Genomic DNA, 18,783 nt, shown 5'->3' on the forward strand with positions numbered 1-18,783 from the left:
TTAAAAATTTAACGCGGTTGGATTAGAACGCGGCTCGATTGAAACGCGGCTCATAAATTGAGAAACACTGCTTTATACCATATCAAATCAAATATTATTTATATTACAAATATCTTTATTATATTAACATTATATTTTGCCTATTATCTCGATCAAGTTATTATTTTTATGCTTTAAATAATTACGTTTTGAATGGAATTCGTGAAGAAGATCGGAAAAATGAAAAAGAAAAATATTACCTCGTAACGCTTATAATATTTTTTTTATTTTTTTTTATTATTATTTTCTTTTTTTTTTCTTCTTTACATAGAACTCCAACAAAGATCTGCGACGGTTTCCGACCACATGGAGTCTGAATGTTAAAACTTTTTATCGATCCGTTTGTTTCTGTTTATTGCATTACGTATTGCATCTGTAGGTCAAGGTGGACTGGAAAAGAGTCGAGGTAATACACCGAACCTGAAACGAATTCATCATGCGTCAAAGGATAATGATTTCAATGTTCAAACGTGTTCATTTTATTTTTTGTTTTTTTTCTGTCCTTTGTTTATTTTTTATTTTTTTATTTTTTTTATCCGTCTTCAATAATGAACGATCTCATTTGCATGCTATGATACTCATTTTATTTCAGTCGTCTATCAGTTATAGTCTCGAACGCCTTCAACATGTCGCGGATGAAAATTTTAATCGGATTGTTTACATACCGTCCACCACCAACTTTGTCCGTCACAAATTCATTAATTAGCGTTGACAATCGTGAGAAGAGCAATATGGGAAGTCGTCTCGTATTTCTTTCCAGACATTTCTATAGATCACATGACATAAGAACTCTTTAATCTTCTCAAATGAGTTGTTTATTTCGATAAAAAAAAAAAAAAAAAAAAAAAAAAGAAAAAAGAGAGAAAGAAAAATAAAAAATCATTAGTCTTTATCATTAGTCTTTTATTCATTTTTTTCTTAAACATATCTATATAAAAATATTCATAATATGATATTTCGTTGTTTATTTAAGAAGGAAGCTGTTTCTACGACATTGAGTTTGATTATCTCTTATCTTATGCGAATAATTAGTCACATTGCGAAACATCAATCAATCTACTTTTTTTTCTTGCTTGTGCTTTTCTGTATTTTCTTTTTTCTTTCTTTTTATTTTTTAATTTTTATTCAACAGCGAATAGACAAAGATCAACATTCTCGAAATCTATATGATTCTTTCTATCTCGAATGTTGTTTTCTTCATTACTCTAAAAAATAAAATATTCTTATCGTTCGCTCGCTCGTAAGAAATAAAAATTCTAATTCCCGCTCGATTCTCGACAGTTTTATTACCACTCGTTGTCGTAGTATGTATTTTGACGAAAACCGATAACATTCTAGAAGATTACCGTTAAATATAGAAGATGTAACAAAACTGATACGTGTGTTATGTTGTTTATTAGCAAAGATCGTTATTAGATGCTAGATAATAGATAGTTAAAAATAATTCTACATAATCTCTTCTTAATTTGCTTTGGTTCTAATGCTTCTAATTCTAATGTTTTCCATAACCGTCAAACATAAATACCTATGTATACATATAGATACACACATAGTGTATGTATGTTTATAGTTTCACGACTATGTGTCAATCGAATTCAGTATGTTAGAAATTTCAAAAGGAAACTAACAAGAAAGATCATTCAATCGACCAGATGAAAATGACTTGTGAATACTGGACGTATTTACATACGCGTCCAACATAATTAGATAAGTTAATTTTCTTCTTTCAAATGACGTTCGACAATAACAATAACAGATGTCCGATCGGGAGATAATATTCGTTCAAAAGGCAACGCAATGAAGACATGAAAGGATAAAAATAATTATAGAATATATTTAAATTAATATTAATAAATATAATATTATTATTCTAATTATAAGTATTAACTCACTTTTTTCTTTTTTAGTATTTAAAAATAAAAAGAAATAATATTATGTTAAAAAATTATATAATATTGCTTATATTAATATAATTATCAATTATATTATAATAACTTATAGTTTAAAAAAAAAACAATTGAAAAATATACATATGAAATTAAAAATTAAGTTTACAATAAAATTAAATAAAATCTCAACAAAAAAAAATATATATATGTATGTAACTTGATAATTAGATAGCATTATAGAGAGTTTATTTATATATGTGTCATTTGTGTAACGTATTACACATTACAAATGAAAGAATTTCTTTCAGATAATCACTAAATGTACTCTTCTATGAATTGTATTTTTCTCTGAATATTTACTTCACAACTTTTCGATATCTTCTGGCAATGTCTACCGACAAATTTATTTTCATTTCATTTACTTTCCATCTAATCTTATCGGACTAACATGATTATCAAAAGGCCTTAACACAAATCCCAAACTGCAAAGCTTTTATATCATATCATTCTTATTGGTAAGAGAGATTGAGATTCAATGTAATCGACCTTACAGATTTTTAAAGAAAATAACTATGAGACATAAGATCTCTCTCTCTCTCTTTCTCTCTCAAAAGATATTCTAGATCAGACATCAAATCAAGCGATGAAATTAATTGAATTGATAAATTTCTTTTCGTTTTGAAATCGAAGAGAACACATGCCTATAGTATTATCATTCATTGTATCAATATTTAAAGGGACACTCAAAAACACGTGTGTGCGCCATTGACACAAACAGATTGGATTTTAGCGATTGATCATATCTATTTTAATATTTTTGAACGATTCCCTGTTCTAAAAAACATAACGCATATTATCAAGCACATGATATAATCCAAATCGGTTACGTTTTAATAACCCTTATCAAATCCCGTGATTTTGTACGTGGATAGTGTCCACTGGTTACTGACACAAGAAATAAGACTCCAGAGATCTAATAATCTCTTTTTATAATTCTTTTTTTCTCATTAATTAAAATATTTCGATTATATTGTCAGAAGATTTGCAATTTAAATTTGAATGTTTCTGAAACATTAACGAATGTAGTTATATACATTGTCATAAGTACATTCTAAAAGAATCAAGATTTCATTATATAGATAATTCAAATCTCTTATCCATTGTATCATTATCTGCAACATTACCATAATGATATAAGACGGATCTGTTCGTAATAGCTGTGCATGAAGAAATCTATACACTAAATAAGATGACTTAAATCAGTCAGCTTGGCGACTAGTTATTACGATACTTTTTATTCTATTAACAAATTATCGGATTTACACAATTTCCCTACTACTTTAATCATTATCAATTTTTACGTTAGTATGTTCATAACATGAATTAGAGAATATCCCGGTTATAAAAACGAATGATCTTTGATGATATCATTAATGAACGAAAGTTATATATATATATACGTACACACACGCACACGCACACAAACACACGTTTGTGTATTTGAAAATAATAGATGTAAGCGTGAAAATACTATTACACGAAAAGAAACACTTGGGCTTGTGGCTAGTGAAAACATGAGTCAGCGTAGAGAGGCAGATAGAGAGAGAGAGAGAGAGAGAGAGAAAGAGATATAGCTCGATTTAATTTATCATCTCAGCACGCGACTTTTGTAAGCTTAACAAGTTACTCGATTAAATTCATTGTCGTCGTTGGTCCACGTAGCTATCATCTTTAATCAAACAAGCAAACCGGAACATTCTTTTTCCTTCGTGTTTCTCGAATCTTTCTCCTTTATGATCAAAAATAATCCTCAGGCATTAAACCAAACGAAATGTGAATTTACGATAAATAGAACAAAAAAAAAAGAAAAAAAAATTATATCCTTTAATACGACCTTCTTTTTTTTCGATAATTAAGCCAGCGATCATATAACTAGTGTTGATCTGAAAAGAAAAAAAAATAAGAGAAGTGGAATTTTTTCAAACATAAATCTATCAATAAAAGAACGTCCAACGTAATTACATAATGACATATGTCCCGACTGTTTGGTTAATGAATTGATGCGAATCATTTATATATTTAACATCTATGTATACGTAAGAACGATCGAAAAGATCCCAAGTAAATTCATATGTATTTATGAATTATACAAATTTATTATTTTTTTCTTTCTCACATTTTTTTTTCTTTCTTTTTTTATTCAAAGAAATTTCCTGAAATCACTTTTTCATTTTTAATTTTAAAGATAAACAAAATTTACATGTATATAAATCAATGGAACCGTCAAAGTCATCTCGAAAACTTTCTTTTATGATGATAAACTCTCTCCTTCGATTATAATCTTGCAAAATATAATCAGTAAGTTCGGGACAAAGTTCGGATAGTCGAGAATTACATAATTGTTTACTATCTGAAATAATTGAAACTTATTTTTACTAATTATGAAAAATATTTGAATCATGGTAGGCCATATTATAAATTTGTGTTTCGTAGGTACGCAGGTATTGTAAATCAATATAATATATTTATATATTTCCTTATTCCTTTCGGTACATCAACATTAACTGCATAAAAGAAATGTTCAAGAAGGAGACAAGAGAATAGTTAGATAAAAAGAACAAAGAAAAAGACAGAGAGAGAGAGAGAGAGAAATAGAGAGGATAATGAGCTGAATAAACAAAGACTTGTCATCCATAGTACATTTCGAATAACGTGTAAATAATCAAACAAGGTTATCATAAGGACTTTTAATACGAAACGGTCTTAGCAATCTTATTAACTATATTAAAGTTTACTTTAGTATAGTGTATAAGGTATATTAATTTATGATTTTCGAGAAATTTTCGCTTGTACGAAATCATTTCTCTATATAAAATATAGTGAAAAATCACAAATTATAAATATCAATCTAATCGGTATCGATAGAATGATCGATAAGCGATCAAATAAGCTAGTCAGTATATAATAGTTTTGTTATTTGTTATGTGCTTACGTTCAAACGAAAACGTTTAGCTGCAACGAATACACACATATATAATGTGTTTGTGTTTGACAGAAAAGGAGAAAGCGAAAATATAAGGGAAATTAAAGAAAACAAAAGAACACGCAATATACAAGTACGTAAGAAGCACATGACTGCGAGACTGATAGGAGAAAACTCGTGACGGCGGGCCCGATAAACTACCGAGCGCAATTTAATCGGCAATAACTGGACATAAACGTGTTCAGTCCTTCGTCGACATGTCCAGGAAGAGGAATTACGAGACGTTTGTAAGCAACGAAAACGAACAGGAAAATTCTTCTCACGAATCGTAAGTAAATTAAAAAAAATTCTACTTTTATATATATATATATATATATATATATATATATATATATATAACTGATCCAATAATAATGTAAACGCGATAAAGTAGAAGAATTAGATAAGACATATATCAAAGCAGGTGTGTTCTTTATCAAAATAAAATTTAGATACATTACTTTTTCGTCACGATTAATAAATGTAATCGACAATGTGAAAAATGTTACACTTTATTATTTATTTGTAAGACATTTTCCTAATTATGTCTAAACGTTAGAAATATTTTACATTACTTAATATACCTATATATATTTAAATATATCGATTTGCGATAAATTTATCGTTAAAAGTAAATGTAATTGACAGGTAAGACAAATGCTACACTTTATTTGATACATATACATTATATTAATTGTAAAATAATTTTTAAATTATATCGATATGTAAAATATTATGTACAATATTAGAAATATTTCTGTACATATATATATATATATATATATATATATATATATATATATACATGTATATATTTGTGTGTATAAATATAAAATAGTTAGCGTTTTTAAAATAATTGAACATAGTTACGAATTAGAACGTATCATTTTGTTCTTATATAATTGTATTTCTTAAGAGAAATAAACGAGAGTAATTAATTCGTCAATAGAGTGCATACGATCGTAAAAATTGATTAAGTTGTTTGCATAAATTCATGAATATTCCAGAAAGGGAGAGAAAGAAAGAAAGAGAGAGAGAGAGAGAAATTATATTCTCTGTTGTATATACAGCAATGAATTCGTCACCCATGAATTTGATGATAAAGAGAAATACCCTGCTTCCACTCTTCGCTGATTTGATCTACTTCCGTTTGTTTTTTTCATTAAATACATCAAAGGAAAACGTTTATCATTATGTATTTAATATCTATAATAAGCTATCTACTTTCCTTCTCATATCTATATTTAATAATTAATAAAAATATATTTTTTTCTTGTTAAGATCTGCGGTTAAAAAAATAATATTAATAATATTAATAAATGTAAAAAATGTTTTTTTTTTATTTCTTTGATAATCAAATTTTTTATATTTATCCTTACTTATGTAGTAACTTAACCTTAGTGAACCTTTTCTCTTTAGAAAAGATAATAATTTCTCTCTCTCTGTCTCTCTCTCTCTCTCTCTCTCTCTCTCTCTCTCTCTCTCTCTCTCTCTCTCTCTCTCTCTCTCTCACGTTTTTATCTTATTTCGCGAATTCGTACGCTTCGTAAGTGATGATGATAATAATAATAATAATAATAATAATAATAATAATAATAATAATAATAATAATAATAATAATAATAATAATAAATAAAAAAAACCCTAATATAAGAGCAGACAACACGGAAAACAGTTATGACGATATTTCTTTTCTTCATCACTCGTTAATGTGATAAGCGAAGACGCTATTATTTTTTACTGATAAGACTCCGTTTGTAAATCTTTTATCGATTCTATGAGACAGATTAAATAAATCACAAACTTTTCTTTTTAATGTGTATTATTCAAACTAATGAATATATCTGAAAAATAAGAGCTAATTATAATCAGACAATATCTATACCTAGGTATACTTTTTTAACCGATAGTAGCTTAATAGTTACAATAAGAATTACGTTTATATATGTGTAATTATAATTAAATTTTCTGTAATCATAAAAGAGCTTATGATAAATTAGTACGTCAAAAAGTTCTTCCGTGAACATTTGTGTGTGTGTGTGTATGTATGTATGTATGTATGTTTATATGTGTTTATATATAATGTATTTATATACATTATATAAAATATATAATATACATATATATAGATATATACATATATATACCTATATATAAATATGTAGATATGTGTATATGTTTATTTAAACATACATATGTGTAAATGTATATATATTTATGAATATATATGCATTGCATATGTATATATGTAATTATATAAATACGTGTGTATCTATATATACCTATGTATGTATATTTAACTTTATATATATATATATATATATATATATATATATATACATACACGAGATGCCTAGAAATGTATATTCATATAAATATGCGCGAGTATCTCATTACATATAGTTATGTCGATTCTACGTTGGACGACGTATTCCTCCCACGTTACATACGCGTTTACAGCCTAATTCTGTACTCGCCTAACACTGACAAAGTATATAACGCGTTACTCCCCCGAGCGATAATTTTCATCATTAGACTTTATCATCTGGAGCGATAGCGCTGCGTCTGCGAATCACTCGTGACTTTTACGATCTGGCTTTATTTTCAATTATTTTTTATCCATTTCTCTTCGATAACAATATGTTCGAAACAAAAAAGGAGTTTCATTATGGGAAAGTACGGTTTTTCATTAAAAAGAAAAAAATTAACATCGTCTTCTTTTTTAGGAATAAAATTTATGATAGGATAGTTGTTTTATGTACGATCATATGAAAGCGAAATTCTATTTCATTTCAAAGGAAAAATCATGAAATTTTGTGCCGTTAGTAATTTATATAGATAGATAAAAGATTAAAGGTTATACCAACAACGCATTTAAAACATTCTATATAAGTTTTATTTATTTAATATTATATAATGTATAATTTATATACAATATACATATATTATATACATATTAATTTTTGCAATATATATAAAATGTATATATATATAATATATAATATACAATATACATATATAAATATAATATAAAGAATTAATCTATATAATATATTACAAATACTACTATAAATATAAAAAGTATATTAACAATCAACAGTAAAACAAAGAAACAATAAAATGACAAAGATCTCGGTAGCTTTGGTAACATACGTCATCAAGTTTACATGGCCGAATTTCTCTCCTCTTCTCTTCTTAATCACGAGAGAAGAACGTGTTCGAGTACACGTTCGATACCTCGTGTATCCACAATCATCCCCATAATCGTAATATGTCAGGACGAACATTGTCGAGACTCCGAAGAGTTAAGTTCGAACTAGCGATTTGCTGTGCGCGCGCAACTTGTTCGAAGAAAGAGAGAGAAAGAGAGAGAAAGAGATAAAGGGATAGGCAAAAGGAGTTGGAAAGACAAAAAGAGAAAGAGAGGAGTGAAAGAGAGAGGAAGATCCGACCGCATCGACGTATAAATGCTTTGTCGCTCGGTTCCGTGAGTGCATTCGCTCCGCGCGATTCCTCCCGTAAACATTGAGAGAGAGTTTTCACATCTTCATTATTTTTGTGTATTATTTTTCTTTTATTTCCTAAATTTTTTACGAGATAAACCGATCGATAAATTTTTATTAAAACAAAGAAGAAGAAGAAAAAGAAGGAGATAAAGAAAAAGAAGATATAGCTAATCGAACGCAAATGAATAGCTCATGGCGAAGAACTCTCGAAGGTTTTTACCATATCGGTCGTACGATCGGTTTAAACGAGACATTTTAAAAGAAAAAAATTACGCAAGTACGTAAATACGTTTTGAAAAATAACAAGGTAGAAATTGCATAAATTTATTTCTTTTTTTCTTTTTTTTTTCATCCAAAAAAAACGAAAGAAGAGAGGCAAGAAACGCAGAGTCTCCTCGAAGTGTGATACATATACGTATATATATATATATACATATATAAGATATTCTTTTAATATTGTGATCATCGAACTGTGATATATTCGCGACTACATTTATATTCTATATATATATATATATCCGGTGATAATTTGTACATATATAAATATACATATATTCGTTCGACTCTTTGTCTTTTCAACGAAGAAAATACGTGACAAGTGATCATCAACGAAGAGGAAAAGTAAAAGATAAAAGAAGCAGAAGAAATATCGACGTCATGGCTGAGTGAGTGGACCATCTTTTCCTTCCATTTTTATTTTATTACTCCGTCCTCTTTTTCTTACTGCATATCTTTTAAGTTAAAGAATATCTCTTTTAGTTTGCACGTGTTATTGGCTCGCATGCTATATTCAAAGTTGAATTCGTAAATATGTCTAACAGGCGCGAAATTAGAAACATCGAGTTTTTTTACATGTACGTATAACCTTATGAATGCACATATGCATAGAAAGAATAAGTCTAACTATTGTCCTTTCTAAAAAACAAATCTTTCTTTCGAAAATATAAATTATACTCGATATTTTATTAATCTAAAATTAAATCAAGTTAGAACAATATTTTCAAATTCCAAGCGAGAAAAACAAACCTATATATGATCTATATGTGTTCTAATATATATTCCGAATACGACTTTGAAATATCCTATTTGTCATCGTTAAAATAAAATAAACATTATAACCAAGACATTTGGCATCGTTTAATCTTAATCTTACGTAACATGATTTTTATCAAGAATATATATCATAAAAGATAAAACTCTCTATTGATCTATTAATCAATTTCGACGAAGATCCAAAAGAGAAAAGTTTCATAGTAACGTGCAACGCAATGTGCTCGTGCGAACGAGTTGATTTTATGCCAAGGTTACGTTTCATTTACGATTGTTTATCGTTTTCACTCTTGATTAGTAATCGAGTTATTAATATACCGCATCACGAAGAATTCTGAAACTTCACAATGAATGTCGAGATTTTCTCCCTCGATTGTAATGAGGTAGGAAATGAAAAAGAATAAAATTATTGATAATTGATAAGGATTGTTAATCTTTACTCTCTTTCTCTATTTCTATTTACCGTATAATATACGGCGTAAATGACGCAATTCATCTATTAATATGCATCGCCTAAGAGTGTTGCTGAAGAATAAACAAACTGACAGCCAAGTTTGATCGTGTACTCAAACTTTACCAAGCAACACTTCTTTGAATAATGTCTTTTAAAAATTAGGTTTTTCAATTGACTTAGGAAATCATTATTGATTTTGACAAAAGTATCGTACTTTATAATTATTGAACATTTTATTTATTTTATATATTACATATATAAATAAATTAAATAGATAAATATATATATATAATATATATATATCCTTTTTTTCTATTTATATATTTCTATATTATATATATACATATATACATATATGTATATATATATGTATATGTATATATATATGTGTATATATATATATGTATATATATATGTATATGTATATATATATATGTGTATATATATATATATGTATATATATATATATATATATATATATATATATATATTCTTCTGTTTGAACAATTGGAAAATCAAATACAACCTTGATGACAACGCCAAGAAATACTTAGTGTTTATATTTTTCATATAAACTGGCACAAAAACCTATCTGTTATTAATATTTCATAGGATATCCTTGAAAATAAATTAACACATTAGTAACTGTTATCATTGGTAATAAAAATAAATTGTCATTTTCGGACAGAAAATGAAAAATTTTATTTTATTTTATTTTATTTTATTATTTAGTTTGCGTGAACGTAATCAGTAATAACCAGAGATTCGATATATAACACGAAAATAAATGAAAATAGCGAACGAACAAATGAAAAACGTAACATATTAATATATAACAAACGTAATAATTGAACTAATTAAACGATAAAGACAAAATTCATTAAAAAAGATTTGAAGCAAGTTTAAAAATAATGCTTTATGTACTGTACTTGTATTTTTAAGTCTCTTTTGTTTCGTTATTCACATATGAATCGTGTTAACTTTTATGAATGCGAAAGAAGACACGTTGCAACTTTTCGAGTTTATTTATGTAAAAAATTGTTACAGAAGGACGTAACAACGATATGAATATATATATATATATATATATATATATATATATATATATATGTGTGTGTATATACATACATATGCATTAACGCATAAATACATGTATATATATTCATAAATACATATATATATATATACACACCTACTTGATCTATTATCCTTTTCATTTGAAACCACAGCTTTAACAATTATTGCTTTCTGAATAATATTATTATTATTATTTTGGATTTACATCAATAAAAAAAAATAAAAAATATGTAATAGATAAATATTTCATATAGATTTGTATTTTTATAATTCTTTTTATATTTTCCAAAATGAATCATTGAGAGTAAGCGCTGATGTACTATTACTATTATTAATAGTAATAATAATAATAATAATAATAATAATAATATAAAATTGGAGATCGATTTGCTATAAGTATATAAACGAATATGTCGCTTTTAATGAGTTCTTCGATCTCAAGATTGATCTTGTAATATATATTCGAAGTTCGTGATCCAGACGTTACTTTTATTGACTGACAAAGATACTCTTGTTTCGTAAGGTAATAAGAATAATTTGAATTGATGGGATCGAGAAAGAGGGAGAGAGAGAGAAACCGTCTTTTAAATTCTTAAAAACATTTTTATTTCTATAATAGTATGATCGCTTTGAAACACGTTGTTTTCTTTCAGAAAAAGAAAGGAAAAAGAAGAAAAAATTTTTGTATTTAAATTCAAAGTACACAAAAAAAGATAAAAGCACACAAAGGAAGAAACATCGTTTAACTTATTGCGAAACAAGTATGAATCATAAAAAAAATGAAAAAAGAATTTAAAACAATAAAAATTTTTTTTTGAAAACATCAAAATATTAATTAATACATATTAATTTGTTTACAATATAGAATTTTCATAGTTTTCTTTCTATTTTTTATTATTAATAATATTTTCTATTATATATTTCCATAATTTCTATTTTTAATATATATATATACATATACGTTATATATATCTACGTATGTGTTGAGCAATCTTATATGAAAAAGATTACGCCTTTCATCGTACTGTCCATTTTCCACGTGATAGCAAATGTTACTTTCAATGTGTTGCGAAAGTTTTTCCAATCTTGTAAAGCGACGATTAGAATAACAGATATACATACGATATTCATTCCACTTTGTACATCAACACGTAGGCATCTATAAACTTTTACGAAACAATTTAATAGTAAAGATCGTCAATTTGTATTTGAATCTGAAGATAAGAGAAAAATAATATGTTATTATTTACGATTAAGACAATCGAACCGTCGATCGGTAATCAATGTTTCATTATAAAATGATAAATATAAAACGTGAATTTCGTTAATATCTAATCATTTAATAATTTTTTATAGAATGCATTCGAGATCGTTTGTAAGGACCGTTAAGATAGTGATATCGATACAATTCATTTATTACACTTTCTATAAATAAATAAATGAAAGACAGAAGAAATATATTAAGATCAAATAATATCGAAAAATGAGCAGTCACATAAATAAGCATTTTCTCATTTTTAGATCGATTAATTTTTATAAGAAATCAGTATAAAAAAAAAGAAAAACAGAAAAGGAAAGATTGAATGGATAAAATAATATTGAAAAATTGCCAATTGCATATGCATACAGACAGACACATATTCATACATTTTGTTCATTTTTAAACTCAATTAATATCAAATAATAAATTAATTTAAAAAAGAAAAACCGATTGAATAGATAAAATAATATTTACGGATGACCAGCTATATATTCATACACACACACACACACACACACACACATACATTTTCTCATTTGTAATCAATTAATTTCCCCTGGAACTTTCTCGACTGGCAAGAATCTTTGCCTTTCACACGACTATCTCTAATGAAATGAAACGAGTAAAGAATTCACTCTATTTATGCGATATTCAGTATTTATTTTTCTTTAACGAACCATCACGGATGATGTCTAGTGAAAGAAATGAAAAAAGAACAAATCTTTATCGGTAGTACACCGTTAATTTCAGTTAGGCTGCATTCACACTGATTAGATTGCATGATGTGTAAAAATAAAAAGCATCGGTATGTATGTATCTATGTACATTCGTGTACATATATAGAAAGAGGTCAATTTTCGTTAAGAGAAATACTATTTTTTTTTTCTTTTTCTTGAAAATAAACTCATTAATTACTACACAAATTGCATTATATAAAAATAAAGTCATTAATGTATATGTATGCATCTACATCCATATATATATAAACAGATGAATTTTTATTAAGGAAAGTACTATTTTCTTTTGTTTTTTTTCTCAAATAAACTGATTATCGATAAATATCATTTAATGAAAGCTCTATGAACGACTATGTTACATCGAATACTATTCTGCTTGTTAAATACAAAAGCAAAGTCATTGGAAATAATGGAACTGACATTGTTAACAGCTGATCGACAAATGGTCGACTTTATATAAACTCCATGACAATACGTTTTCGAAATTTCTTGTTCTTTATTTTTAAATAGAAAATAAAAATTAAAGGCATACATAGGAGAAACTCGAATTTAGGTCAAATTTATTTTAGTGATCACGAAACGAGCCAAACTTCGAAGCTAGGTTCGAATATTTCCTCTGACAATGTAATTTCAACGACATGCATTTGTATGTTATACTTTTATACAACATACAGATATTTATATATATATTTAGGTATACATAAATATATTTGTTCATACGCATATGTCGAATAGAAAACAGAATTCGAATAAACATTTGTCAGATAAAATAAAATTTGTCTCTATAAAAAAGAAAAAATAAATAATAAATTGTACGACACGTGAATGTAATATTTATATACATACTTATTCAAGTGCTAGGGCAATTTAAAATATTCGGTTTTTTTTTCATTTTAAGATGTGTTTCACTTCAAAAAGAATTTATCTATACGTCTGAAAAAAAAATGTGAATTTTTTAATTTGCTCTCGTATACGTATATAGGTGTATATATAAGTTTTTATCTACATGAAATACAATTATTTGTTATCCATTCGTAGATAAAAATATCATATAACCGTTTCAACTTCCTTTCATTTTTATTTTAATTTAACAAAAAAAAAATAAAAAATTTTAAAAAGTTGTATTAATCTAATTATGTTTGCAATTGATATTTTCAGAAAAACATCAGATTTAAACGATGTAGAGAAAACGTCGTTGGTAGATTCAGCATTACTACCAAAAATACAAACACCCATATTGGATGATGGGAAGATTAATTTAACAGAAAATGATACGCAGAAGGACCCAGAAAGTGCAAGACCCATCAACAAAGGTAGTGCTGTAAAACAAGTTTTAGCGGCATTGGTAGCTCAACTAGGAACCATCAACACTGGAATGACCTTTGGCTTCTCAGCTATAGCACTTCCTCAACTTCAAGAACCTAATAGTACGATTCCAATCATTCAGGGATCGGCAGAAGAATCTTGGATAGGTAAAAGGCTAAACACGATCAAAGAGTATTTTTTAAAAAATAAGCAGGCAGATACAATTTTGAAATTGAATTAAAATTAAAATAATTATTTTCTACTTTTAGCTAGCATGTCATCCATCGGTACTCCAATTGGTTGCTTAGTATCAGGATACATGATGGATATGTTTGGAAGAAAACGATCCTTAATTATCACCGAAATTCCAGCGTTACTTGGCTGGATATTAATTGCAACTGCAACCGACATTCACATGATCTATGCCGGAAGATTTTTTGTTGGACTTGGATCCGGTATGGTGGGTGCACCAGCTCGAGTCTATGCTAGCGAAGTGACTCAACCACATCTTAGAGGAATGTTAACAGCAATGTCAAGCGTTGGTGTCAGTACAGGTGTTCTGATAGAATACGCTCTAGGAAGCCTTCTCTCATGGAATCTTTGCGCAGCCATCAGTGGAATTCTTCCACTTGCTGCTTTATTACTAATGTTCATTTTTCCTGAAACTCCGTCTTATCTAATTTCTCGAAATAGACCGGATAAAGCGAGAAAAGCTTTGCAACAATTCCGTGATAATAACTATAACATTGATCAAGAAATGGAAGTGTTAGAAGAATTCTCCAATAAGAATAATCTCAAACGATTAACTGGATTACGTGAAATTGTTAGTGCACTTCTTAAACCTAATGCTCTTAAGCCGTATGCTTTACTCTTTATATATTTTTTGATTTACCAATTTTCTGGTACGAATGTGATAACATTTTACGCGGTTGAAATTTTTAACGATTCCGGAACAACGATAAATAAGTATTTGGCAGCAGTCATTTTGGGAATAGTAAGATTAATATCTACGATAGTTGCTTGTATTGCGTGCAGACGTTGTGGTAGAAGATTACTTACTATGGTGTCGTCTGTGGGTTGTGGTTTGTCTATGATTGGATTAGGTGGCTATATGTGGTTAAAGGAATATTGGGTAATAAATCAATTACCATTCATGGCTACGTGGATACCACTTTTCTGTATATTTTCATATACAATCACATGTACTCTTGGATTTTTAGTTATTCCTTGGATAATGATCGGAGAAGTATATCCCGTACAAGTCCGAGGTATTATAGGTGGCTTAACGACAATGACCGCCCATTCTTTTATCTTTATAGTTGTTAAAACGTATCCCTTCTTTGTTAGTGCGTTCACGAGTCATGGTACTTTTATTTTTTATGGTTGTATTTCATTATTCGGTACAATATACTTTTATATATGTCTCCCTGAAACCAAAGGTAAAACTCTTCAAGAAATAGAAGATTACTTCTCTGGAAGGAGCAATAGTTTATATACTGGAAAAATACGTAACAATCCACAAGTATTAGAAATTAAAAAGGGGCAGGTTTTACCTTAATATTGTTGATAAATTTCATTTTCTAAGAATAATGTTTATGTGTGTGTATAAAGATTCTGCAATTATTGTCATATGATGCCAATGACTATTTAAACCTGTACATTTTTGTTTCTCTCTTGTTTTATTTTTTTCTTGTTTTCTTATTTTTTAACAAATTCAGATGATACTACGAAAAATTGACTTAATTACTTAGTATCGAGTACCTTATATTTCAACTGTGATCCATTTTTTCCACCAATCGTTCTAGAAACTTCTTAGAATAACTAAATCTGTCATTTATAGCCTTTTTTAGAGAATAATATGATATTTCAATTTCATAGGGATTATATTTGAAATCCTCATTTGTTCTTGATATTTGAATTGCCTTTTCAATGGCATCACATATGTTCATCTTATTCATTAACATTGTACACATGTATACATATATGTAATTTATTTTAGTTTTATTTTATTAACTTTCTAAATCATGAATTATTTTACAGCACTTGTATATCTTACTTAAGTAAATATGACTATTTTATTATTTAATCTTTTGGAAATTTTTCATAAACAAATTAAAATGATTTAACAAATATGATATATAAAGAAAAAAATGATGTCCAATGTTATTTATTATTATAGACGATCGATATAACTTTGATAAAAAAAATAAACAAAAAGTGAAAAATGAATTTAAAAAATTACAAGGGGCAATTGCAGCATCTAAAAGACTTAAACAAATCTAGCCACAATGACTTATGTATTTTAGATAGGATAATAAATTTTTTAGATTTATATGTTATACATACTCGTTGATAAGAACAGATGCAGATATATTTATTAGAATCAATATCACAAATCTGTATAGTTAAATACAAAATAATACTTTAATTATGCTATAAATATTTTTTAATATAATATATGTAATATTTTAACATTTTTGTAAATGCGTACAATAGAATTACTCAGGCATATGATTTATTAAAAAAAAATATATATAATAATAATAACAATGCCTTTGAAAGTATATTTACCATTATTTCTAATAAACATATTCCTATGTACATTATCGGTTGTACAATTAAACAAAAGGTGCTATTAATTGTATATGATATAGTATTATTTTATATTATAGTGCTTGTATATAAATGACTAATGACCGTGCAATGAAGATATTTCTTTAAAAAAGTAGTAAAAAACAAAATATACGAATATAGATCTTTTAAATCATAGCAGATTTGGAAAAATTTCTTTTTAATATAGCTATGATTAATTAATTCTAAATACGGATAAGAAATTCTTTGATATTTATCATTTATTATAACGTTCAATTTGTTATCTTTGTATATAAAATGATATATTTAATTTTATTTTACATATAGCTTGTACAAAGTAGTCCTCAAGAAAGAATACATTGAGTGACTTATTTTTTTTTACGAAACAAAAAATACAAAGATTTGCTTATGAAATTTTTTGTGATACTTTATTTTATTTCCATATATTGTATGTAATGTATTTAAAGATAAAGGTAAGCATTACTAACATGAATTTAAATTTCATTAAAATTAAGTTGCATAAGATTTTTATTTATTATAATATAAATTAATGTTTACAAAGTTAACTTAGGTAAATTGTTTCTGGCATCTTTTTTACGTTTTTTCTCTTCTATAAATTTCTTTATCATTTCTGGAGGCAATAATTCGCCTCTGTACGTTTTTGGTATATATTCTTTATCCAGTTCTTTAAGTTTTTCATTTACATATTTTACAGGATCAAAACTTTCTGCCTGTTTTATAAGTGCGACTTGCTCTGCTTGGAAAGCTCTTTCTCTCAATAATTCTCTTCTTTGTTTTATTTTTCTCCAATAAAATTTCATTTTCTTTCTAAGCTTCTTACGCTGATGTTTCTTCATTTTTTTTCGTCTGATGATTATCATACGTACAGCTTGCTTTTCTATAATATTCTCAATTGTAGGAAGTTCTATAGATTTATTTGGCACAGGTAATTCATGCTGAATAGGCAAATATCTATTTGGATTTTCTATTTTAGATATTCCTGTAATAGGCATATCAATGATACTTTTATATGTATTATTATTCACTGGTAATTCAAAATCAATATTTAATGTTCTTGGTGCAAACTTTATGTTAAAATATAAATTAGTTTTACATATATCGCCATTATTGTTTTGAGCTAATGAAATAATATTATTTTTTTCCTTGTTTAAAACAGCTTCGTGTTTAAAATAACATCTTACAGGAAAAATACCTAAAAAAATAGTTAAAAATTAATTACTATTCTGATTAGATTAACCTAAATCATAAAGTTGTATAACTAAAATTACATTATGTAAAATACTTGATGAATGATTATTACGAAAGTAAATAGCCCAAAAAAAAGGAACATAAGTTTTATAATACCATATAATTATTTTCATAACTTATAAAGTATTATTATATGAAAAATATAATATTAAATAATAATCTAGCCGCATTGAATTAATTTTAAGGTTAGGTAATTTTACTTTATTAAATTTTCTCTTTCTAAATTAATAAGATTAATCAATTTCATACATACCACGTGGATTAATAGTTAGTCTTCGAAATACAGTACACAGCGTATTGATAGTCATTATATTTAATAAATTCTCTCATTTAATAACAAATTGTAATCGGCACGCAAAACACCGCACCACCATCGAGCAACATTTGCTCAAGAGTGACATGCGCAATAAGAGATAAATAAAGTTAGTAAATTGTTTATTTAAGATAATATAAATTGTAAAATTAAAATCTAATGATATAAATGAAAATAATTCAAATAAGTGAAAAAAAAATCATTTTCATAAGTAAAATATTAATATTTCAAAAAATTTCGAACAATCATAAAAAAAGATGGAACTATTA

General features: G+C 26.8%; 2 protein-coding genes and 1 long non-coding RNA gene across 7 annotated transcripts; 1 reads left to right on the forward strand and 2 right to left on the reverse strand.

Moving 5' to 3' along the window:
- Positions 1-224: 224 nt before the first annotated feature.
- On the reverse strand, positions 225-5,061 carry LOC146873322 (uncharacterized). Its single transcript, XR_014982962.1, has 3 exons — positions 4,921-5,061; positions 705-805; positions 225-459 (listed from the first exon to the last, which is right to left on the reverse strand). It is a non-coding gene; the product is annotated as an uncharacterized LOC146873322 (long non-coding RNA).
- A 31-nt stretch (positions 5,062-5,092) lies between these two features.
- LOC118447632 (facilitated trehalose transporter Tret1) lies at positions 5,093-17,035 on the forward strand. Of its 5 annotated transcripts, none has more exons than XM_035879792.2 (4): positions 8,381-8,733; positions 8,825-9,121; positions 14,194-14,507; positions 14,610-17,032. In XM_035879792.2, the coding sequence occupies exons 2-4, from the start codon at positions 9,114-9,116 to the stop codon at positions 15,896-15,898; spliced, it is 1,611 nt and encodes a 536-aa protein (XP_035735685.1). In that variant the 5' UTR covers positions 8,381-8,733; positions 8,825-9,113; the 3' UTR covers positions 15,899-17,032. The 5 variants fall into 5 exon arrangements, with proteins under 5 accessions (XP_035735684.1, XP_085517415.1, XP_035735685.1 ...); XM_035879793.2 differs by having other exon boundaries at positions 8,828-9,121; XM_035879791.2 differs by lacking the exons at positions 8,381-8,733; positions 8,825-9,121 and adding an exon at positions 5,093-5,239 and having other exon boundaries at positions 14,610-17,034.
- A 390-nt stretch (positions 17,036-17,425) lies between these two features.
- Positions 17,426-18,757, reverse strand: LOC118447635 (uncharacterized). The gene is made up of 2 exons (XM_035879797.2): positions 18,455-18,757; positions 17,426-18,145 (listed from the first exon to the last, which is right to left on the reverse strand). Exons 1-2 carry the CDS (start codon positions 18,507-18,509, stop codon positions 17,487-17,489), a joined length of 714 nt encoding a protein of 237 aa, XP_035735690.2. The 5' UTR covers positions 18,510-18,757; the 3' UTR covers positions 17,426-17,486.
- Positions 18,758-18,783: the final 26 nt, after the last annotated feature.

The sequence above is a fragment of the Vespa mandarinia genome, chromosome 1, assembly GCF_050613455.1.
Source record: "Vespa mandarinia isolate Hongniang chromosome 1, ASM5061345v1, whole genome shotgun sequence".
Classification (NCBI taxonomy): domain Eukaryota; kingdom Metazoa; phylum Arthropoda; class Insecta; order Hymenoptera; family Vespidae; genus Vespa; species Vespa mandarinia.

Bases quoted from the DNA above. Each gene is read 5' to 3' on its own strand.
- LOC118447632 (XM_035879791.2), top strand. From the start codon at position 5,169: ATGTCCAGGAAGAGGAATTACGAGACGTTTGTAAGCAACGAAAACGAA. The intron at 5,240-14,193 runs GTAAGTAAATTA...TGATATTTTCAG, and splicing joins GAAAATTCTTCTCACGAATC to AAAAACATCAGATTTAAACG. The intron at 14,508-14,609 runs GTAAAAGGCTAA...TTCTACTTTTAG, and splicing joins GGCAGAAGAATCTTGGATAG to CTAGCATGTCATCCATCGGT.
- LOC118447635 (XM_035879797.2), bottom strand. From the start codon at position 18,509: ATGACTATCAATACGCTGTGTACTGTATTTCGAAGACTAACTATTAAT. The intron at 18,146-18,454 runs GTATGTATGAAA...CTATTTTTTTAG, and splicing joins ACTAACTATTAATCCACGTG to GTATTTTTCCTGTAAGATGT.